General features: G+C 36.0%; 1 protein-coding gene across 4 annotated transcripts in view; it reads left to right on the top strand.

Moving 5' to 3' along the window:
* LOC150092475 (membralin-like) overlaps positions 1–25641 on the top strand; it is a 452321-nt gene extending 426680 nt beyond the window's left edge. For all 4 annotated transcript variants that reach the window (XM_090414438.1, XM_090414435.1, XM_090414436.1 and 1 more), the window contains exon 12: positions 24489–25641. In XM_090414438.1, coding sequence (XP_090270564.1) covers positions 24489–25193 — 705 coding nt within the window. In that variant the 3' untranslated portion in view covers positions 25194–25641. The remainder of the gene's footprint in view (positions 1–24488) is intronic.
* The last annotated feature ends 1094 nt before the right edge of the window (positions 25642–26735 follow it).

The following is a 26735-nucleotide window of genomic DNA, read 5'->3' as shown; positions in this document are numbered from 1 at the left end:
TCGGAAACAGTAGCAGATGATATCCCATTAAAAAGCACTATCATTCTTTCAACTTAAAAATCACCAAAACTTAATATAACTCCCTGATAAGCAAGCCCTCTCAAACCTAAAGAAGAACAAAGATACAATCATCCTAAAGGCAACTCGACGGTTATTTTGAACACCATGACTACATAACGAAGATCGCTGAGTTAGTTTCAGACACGTTCCAGTGGCATATTATATTAGCAGGGTAATGCTACAAGAAACTGAAGAGGCACAGGATCTTAGTAGATTGGTGGATAGGAATATAAATTTCAAAGGTCACGTAGCAGAAGTTGCAAATACAACTCGTAGAATAATTGCAACGTTGAAACGAACCTGGACATGTAAGGATATAGAAGTCATTATGCCTCATTATAAGGCTTTGATAAGACCATATCTGGATTATTATGCGCAGATTTGGTCTCCCGGATTCCAAAGGTAATAAAGATGTGAAAAGGTGCAAAGAAGAGTTACAAAGAGTGTATCTGGATTATGGGATTTAGATTATTAGGTCCGATATGTACTGTATGTGGATTGCAGACTCTGGTTAATAGGATATGATATGATAGAGGTCTATAAACTTTTGAATGGGTGTTATAGGATATCAACTGATGAAATTTTTCGTTATTATATGGAAGGTGGGGAGAGAATACGGGGGCATCCATGGAAGTTAAGTTTGTTCACAGTCAAGAAAGGGGTAAGAGCTAAGTTTTTCTCCCAGAGAGTAGTGAGGAAGTGGAATAATTTGCCCTTAGGAGTAGTGAGTGCATCTAGTGTGAATGAATTTAAGAAAAGGTACGATAGCTGGTTTCGGTGATTTATACCCTCCCTCGATGAGTTCTTGATTCCCTGGAGATCTCAGATAATAATACTATATACTGTACACCTATATATTATTATTATTACATAACACCTCCAGGGAATCCAAAGACTCATCGAGGGAGGACTTCAACTCTTCGTCTTCACCACTCCACCAACTGCAACTACCTTCATCATCTACACCAACGCCATCTACCGCTGACCACTACCATCAGTATTTTTACAGACAATCACAAAGATCCATGCCCACTGTGGGATTCGAACCCGCAGCCTGCTGGAGAGCGGATACGCTAACCACTCGGCCTATCAGGCCAGCACAAAAAAACCCTTACTACCCCATGAGACCGGCTAACTCACCTTTAGTCGAAAGAGACCAAATATATATATATATAGAAAGTTTTTTTACCTTGGGTATAAAAGTTCTAGAAAGTGTGATTATACAACAGTATTTACACATATGCAATTAAAATATATTTCCTAATTCTCACAAACATACAATGTAAACTCATTATTTACTATGCCAAAGGTGAAAAAACTTTCTACATCTATCTCTCATCCTGAGAATTTTATTTAATAAGGTCAAAGCACCTTATGGTAACTTGTTTTGGTAAAATATTTATAAGATCTGTATTAAACCTTGGTATTTCTAAGCCTGGCTCCCACTGATGAGACCTCAATAAAGGTCAAAACCGGTCTCGGTAGTGGCCTCTTGCCTTTAATGCAAAGCACATCTCCTCAAGGAGATGTGCTTTGCATTAAGGGTAAATACTAAGAATAGTGATCAGAGCTTATTCCACCTTTACCACAAGTTGCCTACGACTTGCACTACGTACGGAGTCACCCAGACTTGTACTACTTGCAGGTGAAAACTTGACTCACTTGTCTGTTTGCTTACTTGGGAAATGGATTAAAACCAAGTTTATATTTATATACATATAAAATAGCTTGGTATCTTTAACATATATATATATATATATATATATAAATTTGGTTTTAATCCATTTCCCAAGTAAGCAAACAGACAAGTAAGTCAAGTTTGCGCCTGCAAGTAGTGGAAGTCTGGGCGACTCCGTATGAAAGTCGTAGGAAACTCGGGTTAAAGGTGGAATAAGCTCTGATCACTATTCTTAGTATTTACCCTTAATGCAAAGCACAGCTCCTTGAGGAGATGTGTGATGCTATGCATTAAAGGTAAGAGGCCACTACCCAGACCGGTTTCGACCTTTATTATTATTAATGATGATGATTATATATATATATATTATCTTGGTATCTTTAGCATATATATATATATATATATATGCTAAAGATACCAAGCTATTTTAAACCTGGTTTTACTCCATTTCCCAAGTAAGCAAACAGACAAACAAGTCGAGTTTGCACCTGCAAATAGTGCAAGTCTGGGCGACACCGTATGTAGTGCAAGTCTAGGCAACTCATAGTAAAGGTGGAATAAGCTCTGATCACTATTCTTAATATAATGCAAAATTCTTAATACCCTTAATGCAAAGCACATCTCCTTGAGGAGATGTGTGATGCTATGCATTAAAGGTAAGAAGCCACTACCCAGACCAGTTTCGACCTTTATTATTATTGATGATGATTATATATTTCTTAATATAATGTTATATATTTCTTATATATACAGGGTGTTCGGGATAAATTTGACAGTTTCGTAAGGAAAAAGAAAATCTTCTTTGTATCTGTTAAATTTAATGAATTGACAAAAAAACATTACAGGCAGAGTTAATTACAATACTATCAACAAGATTTACTCAAAATAACCACCATTAGCATCGATCACAGCTTCAATTCTGCTTCGGAACCTCGAACAAGCTGATGCTACAGTCTCCCTGGGAAGGGCCGCAAAAACTGTTTTAATTTTATCCATTAACTGGGCTTTTGTATTACTGGAAGTGCGATTGGTGTCTTTTTCAACTGCGCCCCATACAAAATAATCCATGGGGTTAAGGTCTGGGGAGTTTGGAGGCCAAACATTTGGACTGGTGAAGTCGTAGAAATTTTCAGACAACCATTTTTGACTTTTCCCAGAGGTGTGGCAAGGGGCCGAATCCTGCTGCCATACATACGGCCTACCATTGCCTACCCTTGTTATCCAGGGCTTGACTACAGTTAGCAACTCCACGAACAAAGCCCGAATTCCAATGCCAGGGTTCTTCAACACCTGTTCCTGCAGATTTGCGAGGAATTCTTCTGTACGAACGCAATCAGATCGTCTGCTAGGGATCTTTCTTCTTGCTACATCCTCGTAGTCACCATTGCAAGTCTCTAGTTCATGCCTGATTGTTTTTACTGTATTCAGGGAGCATTGGGCAGCAGTCGTAATATCCTTATTTTGATGGCGGGCACGAATCATCATGATACAAGTTATTCTCTTCCATGATTCAGGTGGGTTCCAGCTATCCATCCTTTCTGACATCTTGTATGTGAATGAAGAAGGGTCCAAACTTTTAAATGAAGAGAAGTGTGTGTTAATATATGTAACTTACGGAAAAATATAATTAATTATAAATATGTCAAATTTATCCCGAACACCCTGTATATATATATATATATATATATATATATGCTAAAGATATCAAGCTATTTTAAACCTGGTTTTACTCCATTTCCCAAGTAAGCAAACAGACAAACAAGTCAAGTTTGTGCCTGCAAGTGTTGCAAGTCTAGCTGATCCTACATGTAGTGCAAGACCAAGGCAACTCATGGTAAAAGTAGAATAAGCTCTGATCACTAATCTTAATATTTATCCTTAATGCAAAGCACATCTCCTGGAGGAGATGTATGATGTTTTGTATTAAAGGCAAAGGGGGACCACTACCCAGACTGGTTTCGACCTTTATTGAGGTCTCATCATTGGGAGCCAGGCTAGAAAAATATATATCATTAGCTTCATCAGCCATTATCGATCCACTGCTGGATGAAGGCCTTTCTGAGATTACTCCAACACTCTCTGTCCATGACTCTCCATTTCCTGTCACTCCTGCAAATCTGATGATATCATCAATCCACCGTGATTTAGGTCGGCGTCGTGGTCGTGTTTCCTCTCATGGAATCCAGTCCAGTACTTCTTTTGTCCATCGCTGATCTTGTCTTCGGGCAATATGCCCAGCCCATTGCCATTCAGATGTTTCACTCTTCCTATGATGCCAGAGACTTTGGTTTGATTTCATATCCATGTATTCCTTTTGTGATACCAAGCATACTTCTTTCCATACAAAATTGCGTAGTTCTTAATTTTTGATATATATATATATATATATATATATATATATATATATAAATAATCATCATCATCAATTTCCTGCCATGTACCCTCAAGGGGTGTACAGGATACGATAGTACTAAATGAAAAATTTACATCATTACTAACTTCCTATCTACAATTTTCCTCCAAATCAGTCTGTTACTTGTTAAGACTTCAACATTATCAGATCTTATATTTTTATCGTCTAAGGCACTTTGTACTGTATCAATCCACCTATATTTTGGTCTTCCTCTGGGTCGTTTTTCCTGCCAACCAGGCAGAGAACACTTGTTTTGCTAATCTTTCCTCGCCCATTCTGTTTAAGTGACTATACCACCTGAAATTAGCTCTGCTAATGCATTCCTGGATGCTGACAATGTCAAGTTCTTTCCTAATATACTCATTTTTAATATGATATTGCCATTTATGCCATCTGTTCACGCCTATAATCTTTCTCAGGACTCTCATATCTGCGGTCTCTAGTCTTTGGTCAAGTGTTTTACTTCTGACCCAGATCTCAGATCTCAGAACACTCTCTTGTATACAACTAATTTAGTCTGACTAATATCTCTCTTATTCTATATGAATTTATTCAATTGACTTCCTACCATACCAGCTTTGTTGATTCTGTCTATTTCTATATTTAATATACCATCTTCAATAAAAATCGTGCCTAAGTAGCTGAAATGTTTTACTTGTTCCATAGGTTCTTCATTCACAACACAGTTGACATTTTCAATGATTCTGCCTATTTTCATTGTCTTTGTCTTTTTATTGCTGACCTTCATACCGTATCTGTTATAACAGTTATTCAATTTAGTCAAAGAATCCTGCAGACTTGTAGTGGATTTATTTAGAAGTATAACATCGTTCGCATAAAACAAAGAGCTGACATTAACATCTCCAATTCTGATATCATGTTTAATACTCACTTTCCTTCATAATGTGATCAATATAGATAATGAATAACAGAGGGGAATAATGTACATCCTTGTCTCACACCAGATTTAACATTAAACCATCTTCCTGTACTTCCTTCAATTGTAATTGCTGACTTACAACTCAAATAAAGACTAAGTATTGCTTGATATAATGCCCCATTGACACCACATAACTGTAGCATATTGAATAGCTTCTCTCTTGACACCCTGTCATATGCCTTTTCCAAATCGACAAAACTTAAATACAGATGTTTGTTATATTCCCATAATTTCTCCACTATTTGTTGTAAAATGAAGATCTGATCCTGACAGCCTCTATTTCGCCTGAATCCAGCTTGTTCTTCACTAAGTTTTTCTTCCACAATTCTTCTCAACCATTTCTCAAGTATACTTGCATGTATCTTACGAGAAACACTCAGTAGGGATATACCTCTGTAATTCTCACATTCAGTTTTATTTCCCTTTTTATATGTGGTACTATGAGAGCTCTACTCCAATCATCGGGAATTTGTCCCTCTGTCCAGGCTTTCTGAACTATGCAGTTCAGCTACTGTAAGACTTTTATACCACCATACTTCAGTATTTCAGGTCGAATATCATCTACTCCTGCTGCCTTTCCACATTTCAAGCCTTTGATGGCTTTTTCTACTTCAAGTATGGATCTGTATTCCTGAATCCCGTTTCAAGTGTTTTTTACCACTGTGCTATCACTACTTGTTTCATTTAGCAGTTTTTCAAAGTAATTACTCCATACTTCTGGGATATCTTTTTCTCGCGTTTTCATGTCACCTTTTTCATCTTTAACTCCTTTTACAGCACTTTCCTCCATTCCTAAGCTTCTTCAACAACCTCCAGAATATTTTGCCACCTTCTTGATATTTATTTTCTATATTCTTGCCAAAGTCCTCCCATGACTTTTGTTTACCTAGTTTTACACACTATTTAGCTTTCTTACATTTGTCTCTGTATTCTTTAAGAGTAAAAGCTGACTTATTTGCTAGGAACTTTTGATATGCTTTCTTCTTTTCCTTCACTGCCTCTTTAACTTCCTGTGTCCACCATGGGGTTCTCATTTTTCCATCCTTGCAGACAACGTCACCACATGCCTCTCTAGCTGAATCAATCAGGGTTTTCTTCAAGGCTTCCCACTGAATCTCCAAGGTTTGATTCCTGTTCTCAAACTCTTTCATTTTTTCTTCAATAATCTTTGTGTATTTTAGTTCACATCTGAGAGCTGCTCAACTTTTATTCGCTTTAAAACTTTCTTACATGTTATTCTTTTCAATATGAAATTCAATTTTTTTTATTTCACGTTTTTTGTCTTACCAGCCCAGAAATTGGGGGATTGGGTGGGGGGGCAGAGCCCCTTAGTGTATGTATATATATATATATACGCACACATACATATGCATGCACACACACACACCTCCGAATCAAAAAAATAGAATAATCAACGAAAATGTGTTGAATGATTTGCAATTTTTATTTATTGCATAGAAAATAATTATTACCAAATATTAATTAGCATAATCTCAATCTACATGCTTTGTAGATTATTAACCATGTAAACACATAAAAATATAATATAAATGATAAGAAAACTGTTATTTGAAAACATTCACAAAATTAGAATGTTCAAAGTGGTTCAAAATATTACAATACTCCAAAATTTTCATTAGGTATGAGGAGATACAGAAATAGCATATATTTCAGTAGCTGCAGGACACTCATCTGTGAGGATCTCACCGTTTGCTAAACATGGATCGAACGAGTGACACATTGGAAGCTAAGAAGTTTCGTGTGGTGTCTCTACCCGAAGGCCAAACTCAACAGTTTTTAGCTAAGGAATTGAAATGTTCTCAAGCAATCGTGAGTAGTAAGGGTGCCACTTCTGACAAGATCAAGATAAGATAAGGAATTGTGATGTGATTGGTTCAGATGATGACGTCATTTTGTGTGTGACGTCATGAGTTTGGAATTTTTGGAATTTCACTGGGGCATATGTGTCAGTGGCTTCAGTTCTTGTGTTTTGGTTTGCGTATGGAATTATGGGTGATGGTAGAGATAAGGATTCATGTTGCGATTGGTAGGGCACTTCTGACCAGATCAAGATAAGATAAGGAATCGTGTCATGGGTGTATGTTGTTTTCAGATGTAGATAAGTGACATCATTTGTTAGTTGTAAATAAGTGATGTTATTGTTTTGAATGGAAAGGAAGATATATTAGTGGATAAGGAATTGTGTCGTGATTGGTGGGACACTTCTGACCAGATCAAGATAAGATAAGGAATCGTGACATGGATGTGTTGTTATCAGATGAATATAAGTGATGTAATTTGTTAGTTGTAAATAAGTGACGTAATTGTTAGTTGTAAATAAGTGATGTTATTGTTTTGAATGGAAAAGAGATATATTAGTGGATAAGCATTCGTGTCGTGATTGGTGGGATACTATGAACCAAATAGGGATTGGTTGAAAGGGGAAGCGATGTGAGTGTCCTGGATGTGTGTTATGAGTTGTAGATAAGTAAATGGTTTGCATATGGTATGGGTGATGGATAGTGATAAGTGATGTTAGACCATGTGACTAATTCTCTCACTCGTATGTCCGAAATTGTTGGGATGGGAAAAAATAGCATTAGGTGGTGGAAGTGAAAAGGTAGGCAAGAGGGTGACAGCGGTCTTTCCTGCAATGCTCCCCCACCCCCTTATCCCATCATTCCCCTATTCTCCCCCTCTCCTATAGAAGATGTCTACTCAGGCTAGTGGAGCTGAGTGAGCTCATCATTTGCGGATATCTTTTAGTGATGACGCCTCCAAATGATACTAACTTTGGAGGAAAAAAAAACCTCCAACTGATACTGATAAATGTAGAGCGAAAAAAAAAAAGAAAGAAACGCTTCCCTGCAATGCTCCCCCACCCCATACTCTAACCCCTCATCCCTCTTCTCCAGAAAATGACAGCTCAGCCTAGTGGAGATGAGAGAGCTCCTCATTTGCAGTTATCTTTTAGTGATGTCACCTCCAACTGATACTAACTTTGGAGGAAAAAAACGTGTTTTTTTTCCACTAGCCTGAGCAGACATCTTCTGGAGGAGAGGGGGTGGGGTGAGGAGCATTGTAGGGAAGACCTCTGTCACCGTCTTGACTACCTTTTCACTTCCACCACCTAATGCTATTTTTTTTTCCCATCCCAACAATTTCATGGGAAATCATACACTATGAACATCAGTGGCAATGTGAAATCAGAAGAATAAGAAAAAAAAAAGTCTTTTTCACTATTTAATTTCTGTATGTTAGATTCAGTAAATATAATTTGTTAATAATATTACTCAAATAAAAGGTAACAGAAATTAACAAAGTATATATATTACAGATCTAATATTCATTTGAAATAAATTCGTTTCCTAACTACAAAAAATTTAAACAAACAAACAAACCATCTACTTGAAAACAATAAGTGTATATAAAAAATTTAATCAGGAATGAATAATTTTAGGATATGTGTCATCACAATCATGTGAATGCTAATCACTTAGTCATATGTAAGTATTTGAGAAACATCCAACCGTGGGAAAAATGATACCTTTTGAACAATACCACAACTCATATTACAGGATGTGATTAATACAAACAGTTCCATAGTGTGATAGAGGTCAAAAACTAAGACCGGAAATTAATAAGTCATCTCCAAGAAAACGAACGGAACCAAATGGGTGGAAATCTAAACGATGTAGTCAACTATATTTTCTGGTTATTTACAGAAAGATTGTTCTGTATTGAGCGTTTATGGATCGCTGGCAGATATATTAGTCAGGAAAAGACAGTTTGAGGTTACTCACCACCTTGGGAATAAAAACATAGTATGACCCAATGCTAAGGAATTAACGGTGTACCAAATGGACAGAAAATCTAAGGAACAAAAGTCATAGCTTTTCAGGTTATTTCAGAAATTTCGTTCTTTCAAGATTGTGTTTTGTGTGTTGTGGTGTGGATAAAAATTCAACTATTTTGGAATATCTATTTGCATTAAGAAGAATCATTGTGGAAAGACTAAGTAAATTTAAATTATCATTAGAATTTCTAGACTACATACAAAACAGTTATTGTAAGCTTTTCAGTCTCCGTTTATTTTTAATTTATTTTTTTAAAACGCGTTTGATTTTTCTCTTCATGTAAATTGAAAAAAAAAAACACCCTTACCCAAACGTTAGTAAACAAGATAACGTTAATACGAAATGAGGTTGTCATTTGCCAATAATCTTTTAGTGATGTCACCTCCAACTGATAGTGATAACTTCGTAGCAAAAAAAAGTATGTTTGAGGGACACCAGCGTATAATTAAATTATTCAGAAAAGCCTAAACACTGCCGCCATCACGAATCTACTCTAAAAATTCCCACCCTTTGTTTAACAGGAAAGAAATACCCCAAAATTTATTGGAAAATTAGTACAACCATCTATAGATAACCAAAGACAAAACATAACGACAATGAAGAATGTATGTCACCCTGGGAAAATTCCAAGATATCTTATCTCAAAAACATCGCCCACAATTCCATAGACAAACCAAAACACCATGTGATATCACAGAGACATATGCTCCCCAGAAATTTCCAAACACAAAACGTCACGATTCCTTATCTCTAAACACCACACACAATGCTATAAGCGAACCAAACACATCACGTTATGTCCCTGACAGATGAGGGCCCCCAGCGAAATTCTAAACATTTCCAAACTTTATCTTATCACTATCCATCACCCATAATACCATATGCAAACCATTTACTTATCTACAACTCATAACAACACACATCCAGGACACTCACATCACTTCCCCTTTCAACCTACCCGTATTTGGTTCATAATATCCCACCAATCACACGCCACGAATGCTTATCCACTAATATCTTCCTTTTCCATTCAAAACAATAATGTCACTTATTTACAACTAAAAAATTACGTCACTTATATTCATCTGATAACACATTCACGTCACGATTCCTTATCTTATCTTGATCTTGATTTGGTCAGAAGTGTCCCACCAATCACGACACGATTCCTTATCCACTAATATGTCTTCCTTTCCATTCAAAACAATGTCACTTATTTACAACTAACAAATTACGTCACGTATATTCATCTGATAACAACACATCCACGTCACGGTTCCTTATCTTGATCTTGATTTGGTCAGAAGTGTCCCACCATCACGACACCATTCCTTATCCATTAATATATCTTCCTTTCCATTCAAAACAATGTCACTTATTGACAACAACAAATGACGTCACTTATCTACATCTGAAAACACACACCCACGACACGATTCCTTATCTTGATCTGGTCAGAAGTGCCCCACCAATCACAACATGAATCCTTCTCTACCATCACCCATAATTCCATACGCGAACCAAAACACAAGAACTGAAGCCATTGACACATATGCCCCCAGGGAAATTCCAAACTGATGACGTCACACACAAAATGAGGTCATCTCAACCATTCACGTCACGATTCCTTATCTTATCTTGATTTTGTCAGAAGTGGCACCCATTCTACTACTAGCGTGAGTCGAGGAATTGAGACAGTATTCTAATGACCGGAGTTTTCAAAATAATCGCTGCAATATCGGTCGAAAGGTAATAACTACATCACGAGATGAGAGGAGATTGAAGAATATCGTGAAGAAAAACCGCTTCCGAAGTGTAACGTATTTTCATGGGAGATGGAAAGAACTAGGTGTGAATGTGTCAATCTACGACGCCGAGACGATTTCACAAATTGGCTTTTAAATCACGTGTTCCTAAGACGAAGCCGCTTATGACTTCCAAGCAAAAGGCAGATAGAGTGCGATAGTGTAAGCAAAAACGGTTGTGGGGTCGAGAGGACTGGAAAAAAGTACTTTTTAGCAATGAAAGTATGTTTTGTGTGTCCCATGGACATCAAGCGATACGTGTTTGGCGTCTTAAGAAGCATTTGATAAAGAATGCATGAAACGTTTTGTGAAATTTGCAACCCCTGTCATGATATATATATATATATATATATATATATATATATATATATATATATATATATATGGACTTGTATGACCACAGAGGGTCCAGGTAGGCTGTGTATTCTGTACGAAAGAGTCAGTTCCAAAGTGTACCAAGAAATTCTTGAGCACTTTGTTACCGGCATTGGAAGATTTATGTGATGGTGATTTCATTTTTCAGCATGATTCAGCTTCTTGTCACACTTCCAAGACCGCTACTAGATGACTCAAAGAAAGGAAAATCAATGTAATTCCTTGGCCGGCATCTCACCAGATTTAAATCCATTGAGAATTTTGGGGGAATTATGAAGAAACGTCTTTAAGAAGTTGCCCTAAGAGACAAAAATGAAATTGTTTGTAGTGTGCAGACCATATGGGCATATTTTGATTAAAAAAAAAAAAAAAAAGAGACTGTGAACTGCTAGTAGATGATATGACCAACCGTTTACGAACGGTCATAAAAGCTAACGGTGATGCACCAAAGTACTAATTATCATGTTGTAATTTTTATGCATTTGGCTGTAATTTTTGTGCATTTATTTTCGCATTATTCTAATACAGTATTTTGAACCATGTTAAAAATTATTCTAATTTTGCTAATGTTTTCAAATAACAGATTTCTTATAATTTATATTACATTTTTGTGTTTACATGGTTATCTCTGCCTATAGATATAAAATGATAAGCCTTTTTATGAAACGTTTTTGTGTCATGTTGTTTGTCAAGTGTTATTTGAAACTCAGGGGGCTACCCTGAGTGTCGAGTCATCAAAATTCAAGGAGAACCGGCCTACCAGTCCGGAACATGGGGGGGGGGGGGGGCGCCGTAGCTCCCCTAGCAATCTATAAAGTACGTAGATTTAGATGATGCTAATTCATATTTGGTAATAATTATTTTCTATGCAATAAATTAGAATTGCAAATCATTCAATACATTTTTTTATTCTAATTTTTTGATTCAGAGGTGTATAGCAACTTTTTGTCTTTATTTTTGTTAAACTTAATCTTGAGTGAGATTCACTAACACATTGTTTTGCTAAAAGTTTGGCCTATTAGAGGAAGTCGACTGGTGAATTGGTGGCCTAGATGCTACGCATTATCTTAAATAAAACTTACATATCTGTATCACATACATAAGTATTTTTTGCTTCCGAATTTTTTTTTTTTGTTTTGTTTCAGTGGAGAAAATAGAGAAGCTTCTATTTTACGAGTTCTTGTGGTGTAAAATCAAGAGTGATTAGTACCTTGAGATTTTTCACTGTTTACCATAGAAATTAGTATCCGAAGATGACGCGCAGCTGCACGTACTTTTATCTTCTTGTTTACTTCTTGTTCTTTGTAGTCTGAGTTCATGAGGAAATGCAAACGTAATTTCACTTGCATGGCTGTAAGAGAAAGATTGGAGGGGGGCGGGAGTAACGGAATACGCTACCACCTGCAAGGAGATTTCGGTGTCGGGGTTAATCTTCAGCCTCTCGGCGCCACACATTCGTCACGGACCTGATGTCGTCCTGTGACGTGATGCTCTCCTGTATCTTTGTACTGTCTGGAAAAGTCTCTTGATTAAGTGTGACAGTGTATGCACTTAATCATAATTATCTTCAGACTTGTCTGAAATCTGTAAAAAGAATGGCATTTTTTAATGTATTTTGTTGTAATTTTTTTTTTGTTCGTAAATTGGACGCGTTGTATATATGCACACCAAGAATTTGCATTCTGATTTCTCTGTGCGACTGAATGAGTATGTATACTAGCACGTCCATTTACGATTTGCATCTTTAAAAATACTTATTGACCGGCTTGAAGAAATAATATATGCGTATTTTGCAAAAAAAAAAAAAAGGCAGTTCGTTGTATGCAATTAGTACACGCCAAGTAATTTACACAATCTTTATTTGGAAGTTTTTGATGATAATTCCACCCATAACGATTGGAATTTAGTACAATAGTACATTATTTCCTAGTGCATTGTATCGGATCAAATGAACCATTTGCGTTCTACCATCGGCTGAACGCAGGTGGCACATTTTTTTAAAAGCCGCTTACGGTTTGTTAAGCATAGTGTTTTGCTTGCTGGACGATGAAAACCATCTTTCTCTCTTTCTTGGGCTAAATAGGTGCGTGACAATTTCCGTATGAACAATGCTTCTCCTTTGCCGCCTAATTAATTGGCATAGACCTGTTTAAATCTGAGCCTTCTTTGCAGCAGCAACTATTGCATACTTGTTGCATAAAAACACGATCACCACACTTTGTTCGAACTGTTCTGATTGTCGTAGTTTTGTTTGTGTCATGATAATTTTTCACACATACTTGAGAATGACAGTTGTATATTTTCATTATCTGTTGTTACATATTTTTGGAAGTCTGTTCATTGCTTCCGCCTTTTGTACTTTCTGTGTGTTAGTGGTTTAATGTAGTTCAAGTATCTATCGTGAAGACTTGATTAATTGATTGTTAGGGCTTAATATTGTTTACTGGGTCTCTACTTTCTTTCATTATCCGATTTTTCCCCCCTTTCATATTCTACTTCTGGTATACTTCATTCGTAAGGCTTGTTTTAGAAGAGATAATTTTGTTTCGAAAATTATCATCATCAGCATACTTGATATCATCTCCATTAACTTTGCTATTTCCGCAGAGTGCTGCTTCTGTCAGACTTTGTAGAAGATGATAAACCGAGGAGGAGAGAAAGGATAGGTCACATTTTTTTTTATGTATCACTATTTTGTGCACGCGCTAATTACGCCATAAAATTCCGTTAAAATAAATATTATGTTCCTCTTAATTTACTTCTTATTTATTCACATAATCAAATGCTTGTTTAAAGTCATAAAAAAAAGGAGTAAAAACTTTTAGTTTTTTTTTATTGTCGTTATTGAATGCGCACTTTTATTAGAATGTTACATTAATTGTGCATCTGTCACTTTTGAATTTTATACGAGTTAAATACATCGTTTATGTGCTCGGTATGATAAAAATACTAGTCTGTAGTTTAACCATATCTTTCCTTCGTTATTTTTTATCTTTCTTTTTTTTTTTAATTTTAATTTTAATTTTGGATTGGAATGATAATTCACTTCACTTATCTAGGATCTAGTTTTCGCTTAGAATGAAATAATTTGATGATGTTGGTGATTACATCTTATCGTTTTCGGCCTTCCAGCGCCAATTCATAGGTTCCATTGGGCTTTCTATCCGAATACTCGCTGACATCGTTTATCCGAGCTAACGTATTCAATGCCAAACGCCATCCTTGATCCAAAAGGGTCAAAGAGTGTGTACTTGGAAATTATGTTGGGGTGGTGTTGTCTTGCTCACTTAGGAATTAATTCTTTCATTGTAGTGTTGATGGAAGACGTCAAGCGTGCTGTTCTCATTGTGAAGGTGTACTCTTGAAATGACAGCTTCTTACTTTTGAAGGCTGCTGCAAGTAGGAGGTCAGCAACTTCTTTCACTGAAAGTGTTATGCTATTTGCTCTTGTGTGTTGTGGAAGATAAAAGTTGTGTGTCACTGTTTTCAGTGACGAAAAGTTAGTTGAAGACGATGGTTTCTTGACTGTGCATGGACTATGTTGAGTTATTGCTCTTCTGAATGCAACCAGTTGTAGGTTAGAGCTGCAATTTTCCAAGATGAACGAATCAATTTGCAATTAACGTGGACTCCAGCTAGATGTGCCACACTGTTGCGGTGTTGCACATATAGCTGGAGAAAAGGCAATTCTCTGATAAATCCGAATTAAGTTTGTGTAGTGTTGTAAATATAGGGACAGGCATTGTGCTCATCCTCCTTTGCATGTCTCCTTCAGGTTTAAGGACTCTTCCCAGGTAACGTAGATACCATTTAATGGATATTTGCTGAGATGATGAAGAATTCTCTGGTAAAATTGATGTGTTCGTTGTATTTAAAAAAAAGAAAAGAAAAAAGTGCATGTTTGCCGAGTTGAAAGTCACTGTGGTATTGCGAGAGGTATGTAGTTAAGTTTTCTGTTGTCTCGTTGAAGACCTGCTCCAGATGTTTCAGCATGGCTAGGTGAAGCGCAGATTTCATAGCGTTCATTTGTTCAGCTTCGTTCCCATATTTCAGGATTGCTAGGGATTTGGATATGGTGCCCCCCCCCCCATATGACTCGCACCATGCAACTCCATGCAAGGAAGAAGAGTTGCTTTTCTGTGGTGTAACTTTTTATGCTATTGTGTGAAAACAGGCTCCGTGAGTATTTCAGGAAGCGAGGCTGCGTTCACTGTGTGTTGAGAAAGTAGGATTTTCCACCTTTGAAGGGCATATTGCCACATGCGTCATTGCCATTCGTAGGATAGTAGATAGGGAGAAACCTGTGGTTCTAGAAGACAGGATTTATTTTGTTGTCTGTTAGTTTGGCTTTTCGTGATTCTGACTGTTAATGAAAATGCGAAAGGTTATCTTGTAGTCTTAGGTGAGAGATGAATTTCATCGTCCGGTGTGAGACCACCGTCCCGATTATTGGAAGCCTAAAGTGGCTTGAAAAAAGTTGCATGTTTAGTTTCTAGACCAAACATGGAAGCCGATTTTGCGGGCTATGTAAAAAATGAATTAAATGTGTGTGTCATAAACAACTTTTCAAATTTCGGCTTATCTTATATATATATATATATATCTACTCTATAATATAAAATGATAAGCCTTTTCATGAAATGTTTTTGTGTCACGTTTTTTGTTTGTTATTTGAAACGTTTGGAAACTCAGGGGCTACCCTGAGTGTCGAGTCATCAGAGTTGGGCGCCAGGTGGGGACCCATCAGCTTGATGGGTTCATAAATTTCGGTTTTAAGGGTGTTACTCCAATTTTTAGAAGTTTCTGCTGTAATTTTATTTTCACCGGCCGTATTATTTTTTTATTTTTATTTTTTTTTTAGTGCTTTAATAACATTTTCATCCTTAATCAGATGGCTTTCCAATTGTGGATTCCTAACATCTTCTTCTAGGCGTTTTACCTCTAGTGTAAGGTTTCCATTTATTGGTGGTGTTTAGTAGTCTCAAAATATTGTCCGAATTCCTCAACAATTTTTTCTCTTGGGTAAATAATCCTTGGTTGCTAGTATTCGAGTTTGTGGTTTATATCCTCTTTTAAGTATCCCACTACGTCTGAAAACGACCTCTTTGAGTTATACTATTTTCAGTTTCTTCAGTTAATTTTTTTTCTCTGTCAGCCTTTTCTCTCGACGGAGTAGTTTCTTGTTAAATTTTTGCAGGTCCTATAATTTTCAGTATTTTCTGGTGATTGGACCCTGAAACATTTTAAACCTCATTTTATTACAATGAGTAATAATATGAGGTAATGAGTGATAATAATATGATTCTCTATGTCTTTTTCTGACTTCTCTTTTAGCTATGGCTCTTATTCTTTTATATTCTATTTCATCTTCTAATCTTTTACTGCTTAACCATTAATAATAATATAGGAATACATGGAGAACACACTCTAAACAGAAATGGTAAAAAATTGATTGACTTTGTAGTTTATAATAAGAGAATCATGGAACAAATTTGTTTATAATTTAGAACATGATTTATATAAAATAAGACCCAATGTATATAAGATTTTGAAACACCTAAATACAGATACCAAAGAAAACATAAAATTAAACACTGAATTGAAATTAGAAGAATTTCTAAATTACTACACAGAACTGTGGACAGACAAATATTTTAAAAAAGACAATTGGCAAACATTTAATGAAAATGAAAAGGAAATAACTGAAGAAGAATTAAAAATCAGCCTGAAAGAAACAAGAAACGGAAAATCACCTGGAGAAGATAAGCTAGGTTCAGAACTATATAAATATGCAGGAACAAGATTCAAAGAAAGACTCTTATTATTTTTAAATAAAATTTACTCAACTGGTATCCCCACAATAGAATGGAAAAAAGCAATTGTGATTCCTATCTTTAAGAAAGGTAATAGAGATGACCCTAAAAACTATAGAGGTATCAGTATACTGAATTCCTGTTACAAAATATATAGCAGAATCTTAAATAACAAACTAATGAAATATTCAGAAAACTTTATTCTAGAGGTACAGAATGGATTTAGAAAAGGACGATCATGTATAGACCGAGCCTTTTGCCTAAAATTAATAATAGAGAAAATAAGAGAATATAATTTAGAAACACATATTGCATTTATTGACTTTGAAAAAGCATTTGAAAAAGTTAAAAGAAACATATTATTTAACATATTAAAAGAAAGACAAATACCAAATAATATCCTAAAAGCTATCACAAGTATATATAAAAATAATCAAATACAAATAAGATTAAATCACGAGCTATCATATACAAGAGAGATAAACCAAGGGGTCCGACAGGGATGTCCCCTCTCAGCAACCCTTTTTAATATCTATTTAAATGAAATAATAAAATGGAGTAAAAATTTACATCAAGGAATTAAACTTTCACCTACAGTTAACTTAAACACTCTCCTCTTTGCAGACGACCAAATAATAATTACAAATTATGAAGATAACTTACAGAAAGCTATTTTAAATCTAAATGAGATATCCAAAGATTATGGTATGATAATATCAACGAAAAATCAAAAACTATGGCCTTTAAAGGACAAGATCCAGCAAGAACTAAAATAGTAATAGATAACAAGATCTTAGAACAGGTGAATTCATTTAACTACCTAGGATGTATGATCACATATGAAAATGAAAAAGATATAAACGTAAAAATTGCAAAATATTTAAAAATAACAGGTGTAATTAACTCTGTATTTAAACCAAACCTAGTTCAAAAACAAACCAGGCTAAAAGTATACAATACATTAGCCTTACCGGTCTTAATGTATGGAAGCGAAATCTGGACAATAAAACAAAAAGACAAACAAAGATTAACAACAGCAGAAATGAAGTTTATGAGAAAAACTGCAAAGTATACCCTATTTGATCACAAAAGAAATGAAGATATTATGAAAGAATTAAACCAAGAACCAGTAATAGAAAAAATTAAAAAATATAAACATAAATGGATGGAACACGTTCAAAGAATGAAAACAGAAAGATTACCAAAACAAGCCTTAAAGTACAAGCCATTAGGAAAAAGAAAACCTGGACGTCCTCTTAAACGATTCAACGATGACTTCTAAGGCCGGAACAGGCCATGCTAGGCCTAAATCCTTGATACGCATGATGAGTAATAATATTTGAGACCATAATTTTCCGTTTCCTTCGTGTTTGGCGGTTTGGATATTATATTTCCTACTTTATCCTTTTTGCATATTGTCTTCGTCTGTTTACATCCTCACATTTTTCGATATTATGGCGATTAGTATTTCTGTTAATATATCCCCATATGACAGAAAATTTTATCCTGAAATGTACTATTACTATGAAATTATCACTATCTCCATCAGATCCTCTATAGGTACGGACATTTTGTATGTGTCTTTTACTTATTATTCATCATTACATGATCTATTTGCCTACTTACTCTGTTCCATCTGCAGAGCGTCAGTGTTGTTTAGGGATATTTTTTCTCTGAAAGTATGTGCTGAAACTAACTATAAGTCTTCTGGAGTATGCAAAATTAATAGCTCTAAACCCCATTGTCAGTATTGTTGCCATGCTCAACCTGGGCCAGTTGTTGGTCTGTATGTTGTTCTTTTCTTATTTTAGACTAAAAATCTCCTATAACTAATTTTATACAATGAACAGGTAAAGAATCATATATCCTTTCTAGTTTCTCATAATATTTATCTTTAACATTATTTGCTGTTGGTGGTGCATAAACATTGATAATCAACATCAAACAGATGACAAGAAATACAGGTATAACAGAGTCGATCACCTATATGGTGTAAAAGTGTTTACACGTGACCCTTATATATTCTACTGTAGATATTCTAATCTTTGTCTATTGGTGTCCACGACCTTTGGTTGCGGACACCTATAGACAAAGTTAACATTTAGTTTCTTGTACAGCTAAGATCTGAATATTGTAATTTTCTATTGTGTCAATTGTCATTGAAGAGATCTAGGTGTCAACAACGTTTTTATATTCCATGGTCCAATTCGAAATCCGTTAGTTCCAGTCGGTTGCCATTGTGAATAGTCTGGTTGTAAATGCAGTGCCTGGTGTTTCGTAACTCGTTTTTTACATTAGACGAGTAGTCAGCCGTCCTAACAACCCGCAACCTGGATGACCAGAGTCTCTCTCTTTTTCCCTGTCATTTTATCTGCCTGGTATGGGATTCCATACCGGTAACTACGTTACTCCAGCATAGTTGTCCGGATTATTTGGACGTGCAAGCCCTTGACACAGTCAAAAAGCTAGTACGTTTGTATCCGAAAGAACTAAGGATCGGTTCGACGAATTTTGGAAATCACGAGAATAGGTTCATGCGAATCAACTGAATTCCACCGCTGATTTAATGATATCCAAGGTCATTGCTTTTAGTGATGACTTTGGATATTATTTTCAATCAGTATTGATGATGGAGTTAGGACTCCAGTTTGGTGAGGTCACCTTTTTTCGGGATCAATTTGATGACTGAGGTGTACATTTATTGTACAGTGTAGTAGAGAGGCCGAGTTGCTCCCAGAAAGTTTGATAGAATTCATTGGTAAGGCCACCTATTCCTGCAGACTTGTCTTTTGCCCAGGAGCTTCAGGTTTTCATTAGGTCGTGTAGTATGAGCATGATTGTAGCTCTGTTGTGTTGTGCCAAAGTGTGATTTCGCTTCTGCTAGAATTTTGATGTTGTGTCGGCTTTGTATACATGTGTATGTTTTGATAGTAATTCAGGGTTTGCAGAAATATTTCATAATGGGCCTCTGTGATGCTTCTATTGTCATTTCTTATAGAACAGAGGGTAGTGCATGTCTGGTAACGTTTCTCTAGTGAGATTTTATTAAAGGACCTCTATTCCTCTCTTCCAAATAAGACATAATTGTAGTTTTCAGTACAGATATTCCTCTACGTCAGGTTGGTCAGTAGCGGATTATGTTCCTTTGAGGCCCTAGGCGTAAATAAATAATAAATATAAACGTTCACTAAATTTTTAGAGGCATATTATCTTTTTGCTATGTAATTTTTTTATGCCTGTCGAGACGACGAGACCCTAAACGTGCGCCTGTTGGATAATCTGCCACTGAGGTTGGTGTATTTGCTAGTGTTGCTTCAGTTAAAGTAGTGTTAATAGTCTGCTCGGATTAAGCTGATAGCTATTCTTTGTGAATTAAGTTTGGTCTTGAAGAGCTCCACCACTCGGCGATTCGTTGTGATGTGGACATGTCACTTATGAGCTCAGTGATGTAGTTTCTTAGCTGATTAAGTAATTAGTATCAACATTGCCAGGCTATTGTTGAACATCAAGTATGTTCCCTCTGTGTGTCCATTGTGCATTGGCCAGGAATGGAGATACTCAGTAGAACGGAGACATGATCTGATACTAGTGACAAAAGATGTGCATGCTTAAGGATATGGTGTTTAGATGTATAATACCTGTGAAGGTTTGCTCGATAAAGAGCTCTGGTAGGGTCACCCCTCTTCAGGAAAGTACCTTTTTATGTGTATGTTGGTGTCTGAATATATCAATGGCTGTTGATCATTTCTTGGAGGAATTGAGCCAACGTTTGAAGGTATTCTTGACATTGATGTCGATCCATTATTAGGTCTAGGGTGCAATTAAAATCTTCAAGCATGATTGGTTATCGTTAGTATTGCCTAGTGACTTTGGATGAAGTCCAGAACTTGAGCTCTTGCTGTTCATCCTGAGGTACATGATTGTGTATATCAGTGGCGCCGCGTGCCCATTTTGGTTGGGTGTGCAGTGGTGGCTTATGCAACCCTACAAAATTCACTTCAATTTGACCGTATGATTGCATTTTTATCGGTGTATGAAAGTTTTAAGAGTGTGTAGCACATCAGTGCTCATCTTAATTCGTCTAATGCAATTAATTGTAGGATAACTTTGAATACTTTAATTTATCAATTAACTGTAACCAAATCTGCGCAGAGTTGGGGACAGTGTGTTTGTTTTAAGATACTGTATGTTAGAAAACAAAAATGAATGAGAATGCAATATTTGCTTGGTATATTTGAATTACTAAAAGGTGTAAAATTTGGAAGAGGAGAACGATGCTTACATCCTTCGACTACAATACTGTTTCCCATTGTAAATATGGGCAAAAAAGTTTTAAATGTATTGAAAATTATATATTAAAAACTTACCTACCACGTCAGTTCACACTTAACGCACTCAAAACAGATGAAATTCAGAAAACAAAAACAGCAACTCATGACAAATGACAACGTTAAGTTGGATTGGTTGACACAATAACTAATCACAGCCTCTATGTGCTATTGTCTCAGAGCCCACCCTGCCTCGCCGCCTTAGCAGTTTAAAACTACTAGAACGCTAAGAATTTGACCCGCTGCGCCATCTGTACATCTTTTCAAAGGGCTCAAATGTGTACGTATTTTGAACGCACACTCGGACTATTAACGCGAATGTGATGCGATGTTTACGCGTCGAAAAGTGTCCTCTTCGGGAAGTATTAGAATATTGTGTTTACTTTTAGGAATCACGTGAAGTCTGGAAACAATTAGGGAGAGTCTTTAACGGGAATAAATGCAAAAATAATATCGGTGATATTGCTATTCGGTAGATGAGCGCCACACACCCAGCACATCCTGAATATTCGCCTCTGGTGTGTGTGTGTGTGTGTGTGTGCAGGCGCGCACACACAAGTTCTGATAAACTTCTGATAAAGAAAAGTTCTGATAAACACCTAGAACAAAAATGATGTTCAAGCAACTGATATAATAACATAAGTTACCTTCATGACTCTGCTACTAGTATGTTCTTTCTTGTGGTTATATTAGTTGCTTTAATATCATTTTTGTTCTATGTCTTTATGAGAAATTCCCAGATTCTCCCCTCGTATGTATGTATGTATATGTATATAAAGTTTTTATGGTGGATACCAATTCTAACTCTTGAGCCATGCAGTTGTATAGCTGGACAGTGGTGCAAATCATATAGGTAGTTCTTCTACTGGTTGGAGGGGTGTTGTATGGAGTGAATATTGGTTTCTTGCAGCATAAATATTTCTGGGCATTGACCAAGTATATGCTGTAGGACTATCCTAGTTCGTACTGGTTTGGCGCATTCCTCTAGCATTTATCGATATAATGGTTGTTGGAGTGCTCGTGGCTTATTTTGAGCAATTTGGAAAGAGTGGTGAAGACTTAAAAGTAGTTATGCTGTCTTTGGGATTCAAGTTTATTGATTAGGTGGTAATCCTTTTGCTGAGACTGACAGTCTTTCTACCTTTTTCACAGCCACAAGGTTTCGCAGCTATTCTGGGTACAATAGTCATATGCAATCAGTGTTTTTTGTGATGAGCCTTGAACCCCTGAGATTTTCACATACTGAAGATCCACTATCATCTGCTCTCATCTCAGAGCGGCCCTTCTATGGGAGACCAGCATTATATAATTCTTATTATTATTCATCGTCTGCGGATTTGGGAAGCTAAAGCTCCTCGTCCCACTCTGCTGACTTTTTGGAGGGATCTATCATGAAAGCAGAGTTCAAGTTTTTCTAAGTTTTGGCTGTTTGATTTAAATTATTTTCTAACGCTCTTTTATGTGTATACGCTCGTGCTTCTTTACTTTACAATGGTACTTTTGTTATTGTTTGCCATGCCTCGACTTGTACTTGTCTGGTCTTGCTTTTAGATGGGGGACATCGAGGAGTACTTCCAAAGGTGAAGTTTCTTCAGTGCCATTTGTTTTTAGAATCTGCGTTATTTAGTGAAATGTTCTGAGCTGCAGGAGTTTGTTTCCTATGATTGTCCTCTTTGTTTGGATTTTTTTGGCATCTGATTTTGTTTTTTTAGCGTTTTTGGGGATGTCAGCTGGTATCTCTTTTTTTCAGAATGTGCAAACATGCTTTCCTTATACAGAAACGTTCAGTATCGAAAGTAACCAAGTTCGTATATCACTTTGTAGCGGTACTTTTGTTGTTGTTTGTGATAATGAAAATTCATCTTAATAGACGATTTGTGATCACTGTTATTTACAGTTCTTACTTGTATAGTGTTAAATGTTTCATTAGCCAGTAGTCTTTCGACTGGTTGGTCTTGGAAAGGATAGAATCCCTGCTATAAGTAAAATTATTTGAGAGGCCTGTTATCATCTAGGCCATACTTCTATTTATTATTTATTTTTACTCACAAAAAAAAAAATTCTTCCTAATATTATCTAGTACTGGTAAGCAAGGCTGCCGAGAGAAATTTTCGGGCCCCTGACAATTCTGTGGTCTGGGCCCCACTTAAAAAAGTGCATCACTTTGTTTAATAAAAAAGTCATATAAAACATTAAACATTTATTTAAAAAAGTGTACAATAAATTCAAAATTCGATACATTACATACCATACAAAATACGATTTAAAATATGAACATAATTAAAAATATAATTTTAATAATTAAAAAATCAAATTAATAAGAATATTTACTTTTATTTTTTAGCGCACGGCCTACACTATACAGTTGCACACTTTACAAACAATCACAAAACATTCGTCTTTCAAAATACTAACCAGAACGAAGCGTTCTGGCAGGGAATATTACTGTGAATGCAATTACTAGCTAGCGCTGCCGACTGCAACAACCTTGCACGAAGGCCTATTGACGTCATCACTCGCTATAACTACTGCGATTCTCGCCGAGAGAATCAGTGTCGTCCGGACACTCACGGCAAGCTAAAGAGCATAGCCATCTGTCTAAAATAAAACAGTATCATTCGCGATATGCCATTATCCTTTATCATTGTTGTATTATATTACGAGAATTAAAACAATGCATTATAAACACAGTTATGTGATACGTCGGGGCCCTTTTCGATGCCGGGCCCGTGACAAAAGTCTCAGATGTCAAACCCCTCACGGCTGGTAAGTATAAACTTACAAAAATCTTCCGAACTAAATCGTAATCAATATTATTCGCATGAAAATGCAAAATTTTTTTGCAGTCGACTATACCGTGAGCAATGTTTGGCGCAGTGATAGGGAGCGCTCTGTTGTTCACTTCTATGGGACTATCACTGACAGATGCTTCTCTTGTTGTGCGTTTCATTAAACGTTGATAATGGACTTTGAAATGAAATGAATGATCATTTGCAGTTAGAAGTTTTGCTGTATACAATATATTTTCATTCTGTGATACAATTCCGAGAGATAATTGTGATTTTGAATACTTTGGTTTTCATTAAATGTGCTGAAATTGCACCTATAATACATTATTCATCTTAATAGACGAATTGCAATCACTTATGTAAAATTGTTACATGTATAATATTAAACGTTTCATTATTTCTTTACTAACTGCTGTTTATCTTCCAACAGCACTCGATGATATATTTTTTCCATCATTATGAGCTACCAGCAATACTTCAGCATATGGGAGTTGTTCGTGATGGTATCCAGCCAAACGCTAACGAACGACAGGCTGCACAGAATGAAACCGAACCACTTCCTAGATCGATTGCTTCAACAGGGAGAAGCGATGCTAATATTTCGTCGCCGCAAGTTCCTCAGGATTTTCCTTCCTCTTCGACACACAGTCCTCCAGAGACATCCTCATCATCGTGCGCTAACAGCGAGCGTGAGTTTGTAAATACGAATCCCGGCGAGTACTTGTCTGAAGAAGATGATGGAGGGAAGGTAGGCACAGTGAAAGCAACCGATAATATACCGCATTCTGATGAAAGCCTGATTTCAAATCGGATGCAAGTGAATTGTGTGCATCATTCAGAAAATGGAGACTTAAGTAACGGCCGTACTTCTCACAGTATTGACGATTTTCATTTAGGTGACGAATCCATTGTAAAAAGTTCTGACTTTCCTTTATCAAAACCATTGTCTCGTATTCTTGACAATAATATTGCGACATTTGAAGAAAATTTCCCCGAAACTAATTTGGCAACTCCAATCAAGAATGTTTTGCCGAGGACTCGTTTCGTTTTCGCAGGTTCTTCACACGAAAGTTGTAGTTTGCCTACTTGTTCACAGGAATCGGAACGGGGGGATTCGGACCCTGATGCGTCTTAAAGAGCTCATAAAATGAACTGGATATAGTTAATAAATAATATATGACGAATAAACAGAACTGATTAAAAAAAAAATGGTGGCTTGGTTATTTAGGAGGAAACGCATATGAATTCAATCAAAAGCATTTCTCATTTTGCGTGAAGGCTTTCGTGTGTCCTGAAAAAGCATTCCCATTTTTAATCCCATATGCGAATGGAATGTTACTTTGCCGAACCGGAAGAAAATCTTGTTTGGCCCTGAACTGTTGTATTTGTACATTTCGATCTTTTGCCAACTCAGAAGAAGAAAAGTTGCCTTACATTATATTGCGATCATAAAATTAACAAATTTGTCCTAATTATTGGTAGCATAGTTGCATAGATGCGGCAAATTGCATATTTTTCAAAGTGTCTTTTTTTTTTTTTGATCTAGTGCGTTTTTTCTTAAAATAAAGATATATATGAAATAATTGAAAGTATTTATTTAGTAGTTGTCTTTATTTCAAGATGTAAACATTCTATATCCAGTACATGTTTTTGCTGAATTTGTATGTACCTGAGAATTTAATTTCAGATTATGTATCTTTTTAACCTAATTATAACTGGTTTATTTGAATTTTAAAAGTATAAATACAAAAAAAAGTATAAATAAGAATTGTGATACTTAAGTGAAGGAAGCAGTTAATAATGAACTGTAAGGCAGATATTCAAATTGAAAATTTTGCCTTATTATTTCATCTTCTGAAATCAAAATCTTCGTTCGGGCATTCAATAATTTCCACAAAAAAAAAAAAAGCGCACAAGACAAACAAATTATTAAAGTAGAAACCATTTATTGAAGTAGTAGGTACACCCGTGAGCCAAAACATGACCATTCATCTAGTAGCATGTTGGGTTTCCTTTGGACGAGATAACTGCTTGCACCCAACTTGGCGTTTACATGAAAGTTCACCGAAAAACAATTCATCGAATGCAATTAATCGAAGGACTTCATCGAAAAAGCAATTCGCCGAAAAAACAATACACCGAAAATTGTTCGATGAATTATGAAAGAATTCATCGAAAAGTCATTTATCTTGCAAACTACTGTTTAAAAGCGTTCGGTAACAATACGTAACGTTACTCAAGATACAGACAACATATGGAAGTGGGCATTGAAACGTAATAATTATTTGTTTGCATTTTATTTATAACATTTTATGTAAGTGTGAATACTGTTTCATTATGCAAATAGCGATTTTTCTGTACGGAACAAATTTCGTTCTACCAAATTTTGTCATAATAACACTAGTTAGACTGAAATTAAAACTTCCATATATATCTTAACTGTAAAATTTCATCCAGTCAGAGCAGAATTACTAATATCATTTCGAAACTTCTTTGCAGCTTCTTGTACTTGCGATTTCTACGAATTACGCTGTCAGAGAGTTATTGTAATAGATGATTTTGACACGTTGTTTCGTCGTAGCTCTGAATAGGGCTTGTGTCGTTCAGTCGGTATAAACGAAGCCCTTTAATTAGAAAGACCTTGGTGGGAATCCCATATACGACGAGTAATTTTTAT

This window comes from Typopeltis vanoorti, chromosome 25, assembly GCF_054136105.1.
Source record: "Typopeltis vanoorti isolate ZY-2024b chromosome 25, IOZ_Tvanoo_1.0, whole genome shotgun sequence".
In the NCBI taxonomy this organism is placed as follows: Eukaryota; Metazoa; Arthropoda; class Arachnida; order Uropygi; family Thelyphonidae; genus Typopeltis; species Typopeltis vanoorti.
This window is presented reverse-complemented; position numbering and strand designations above follow the sequence as displayed.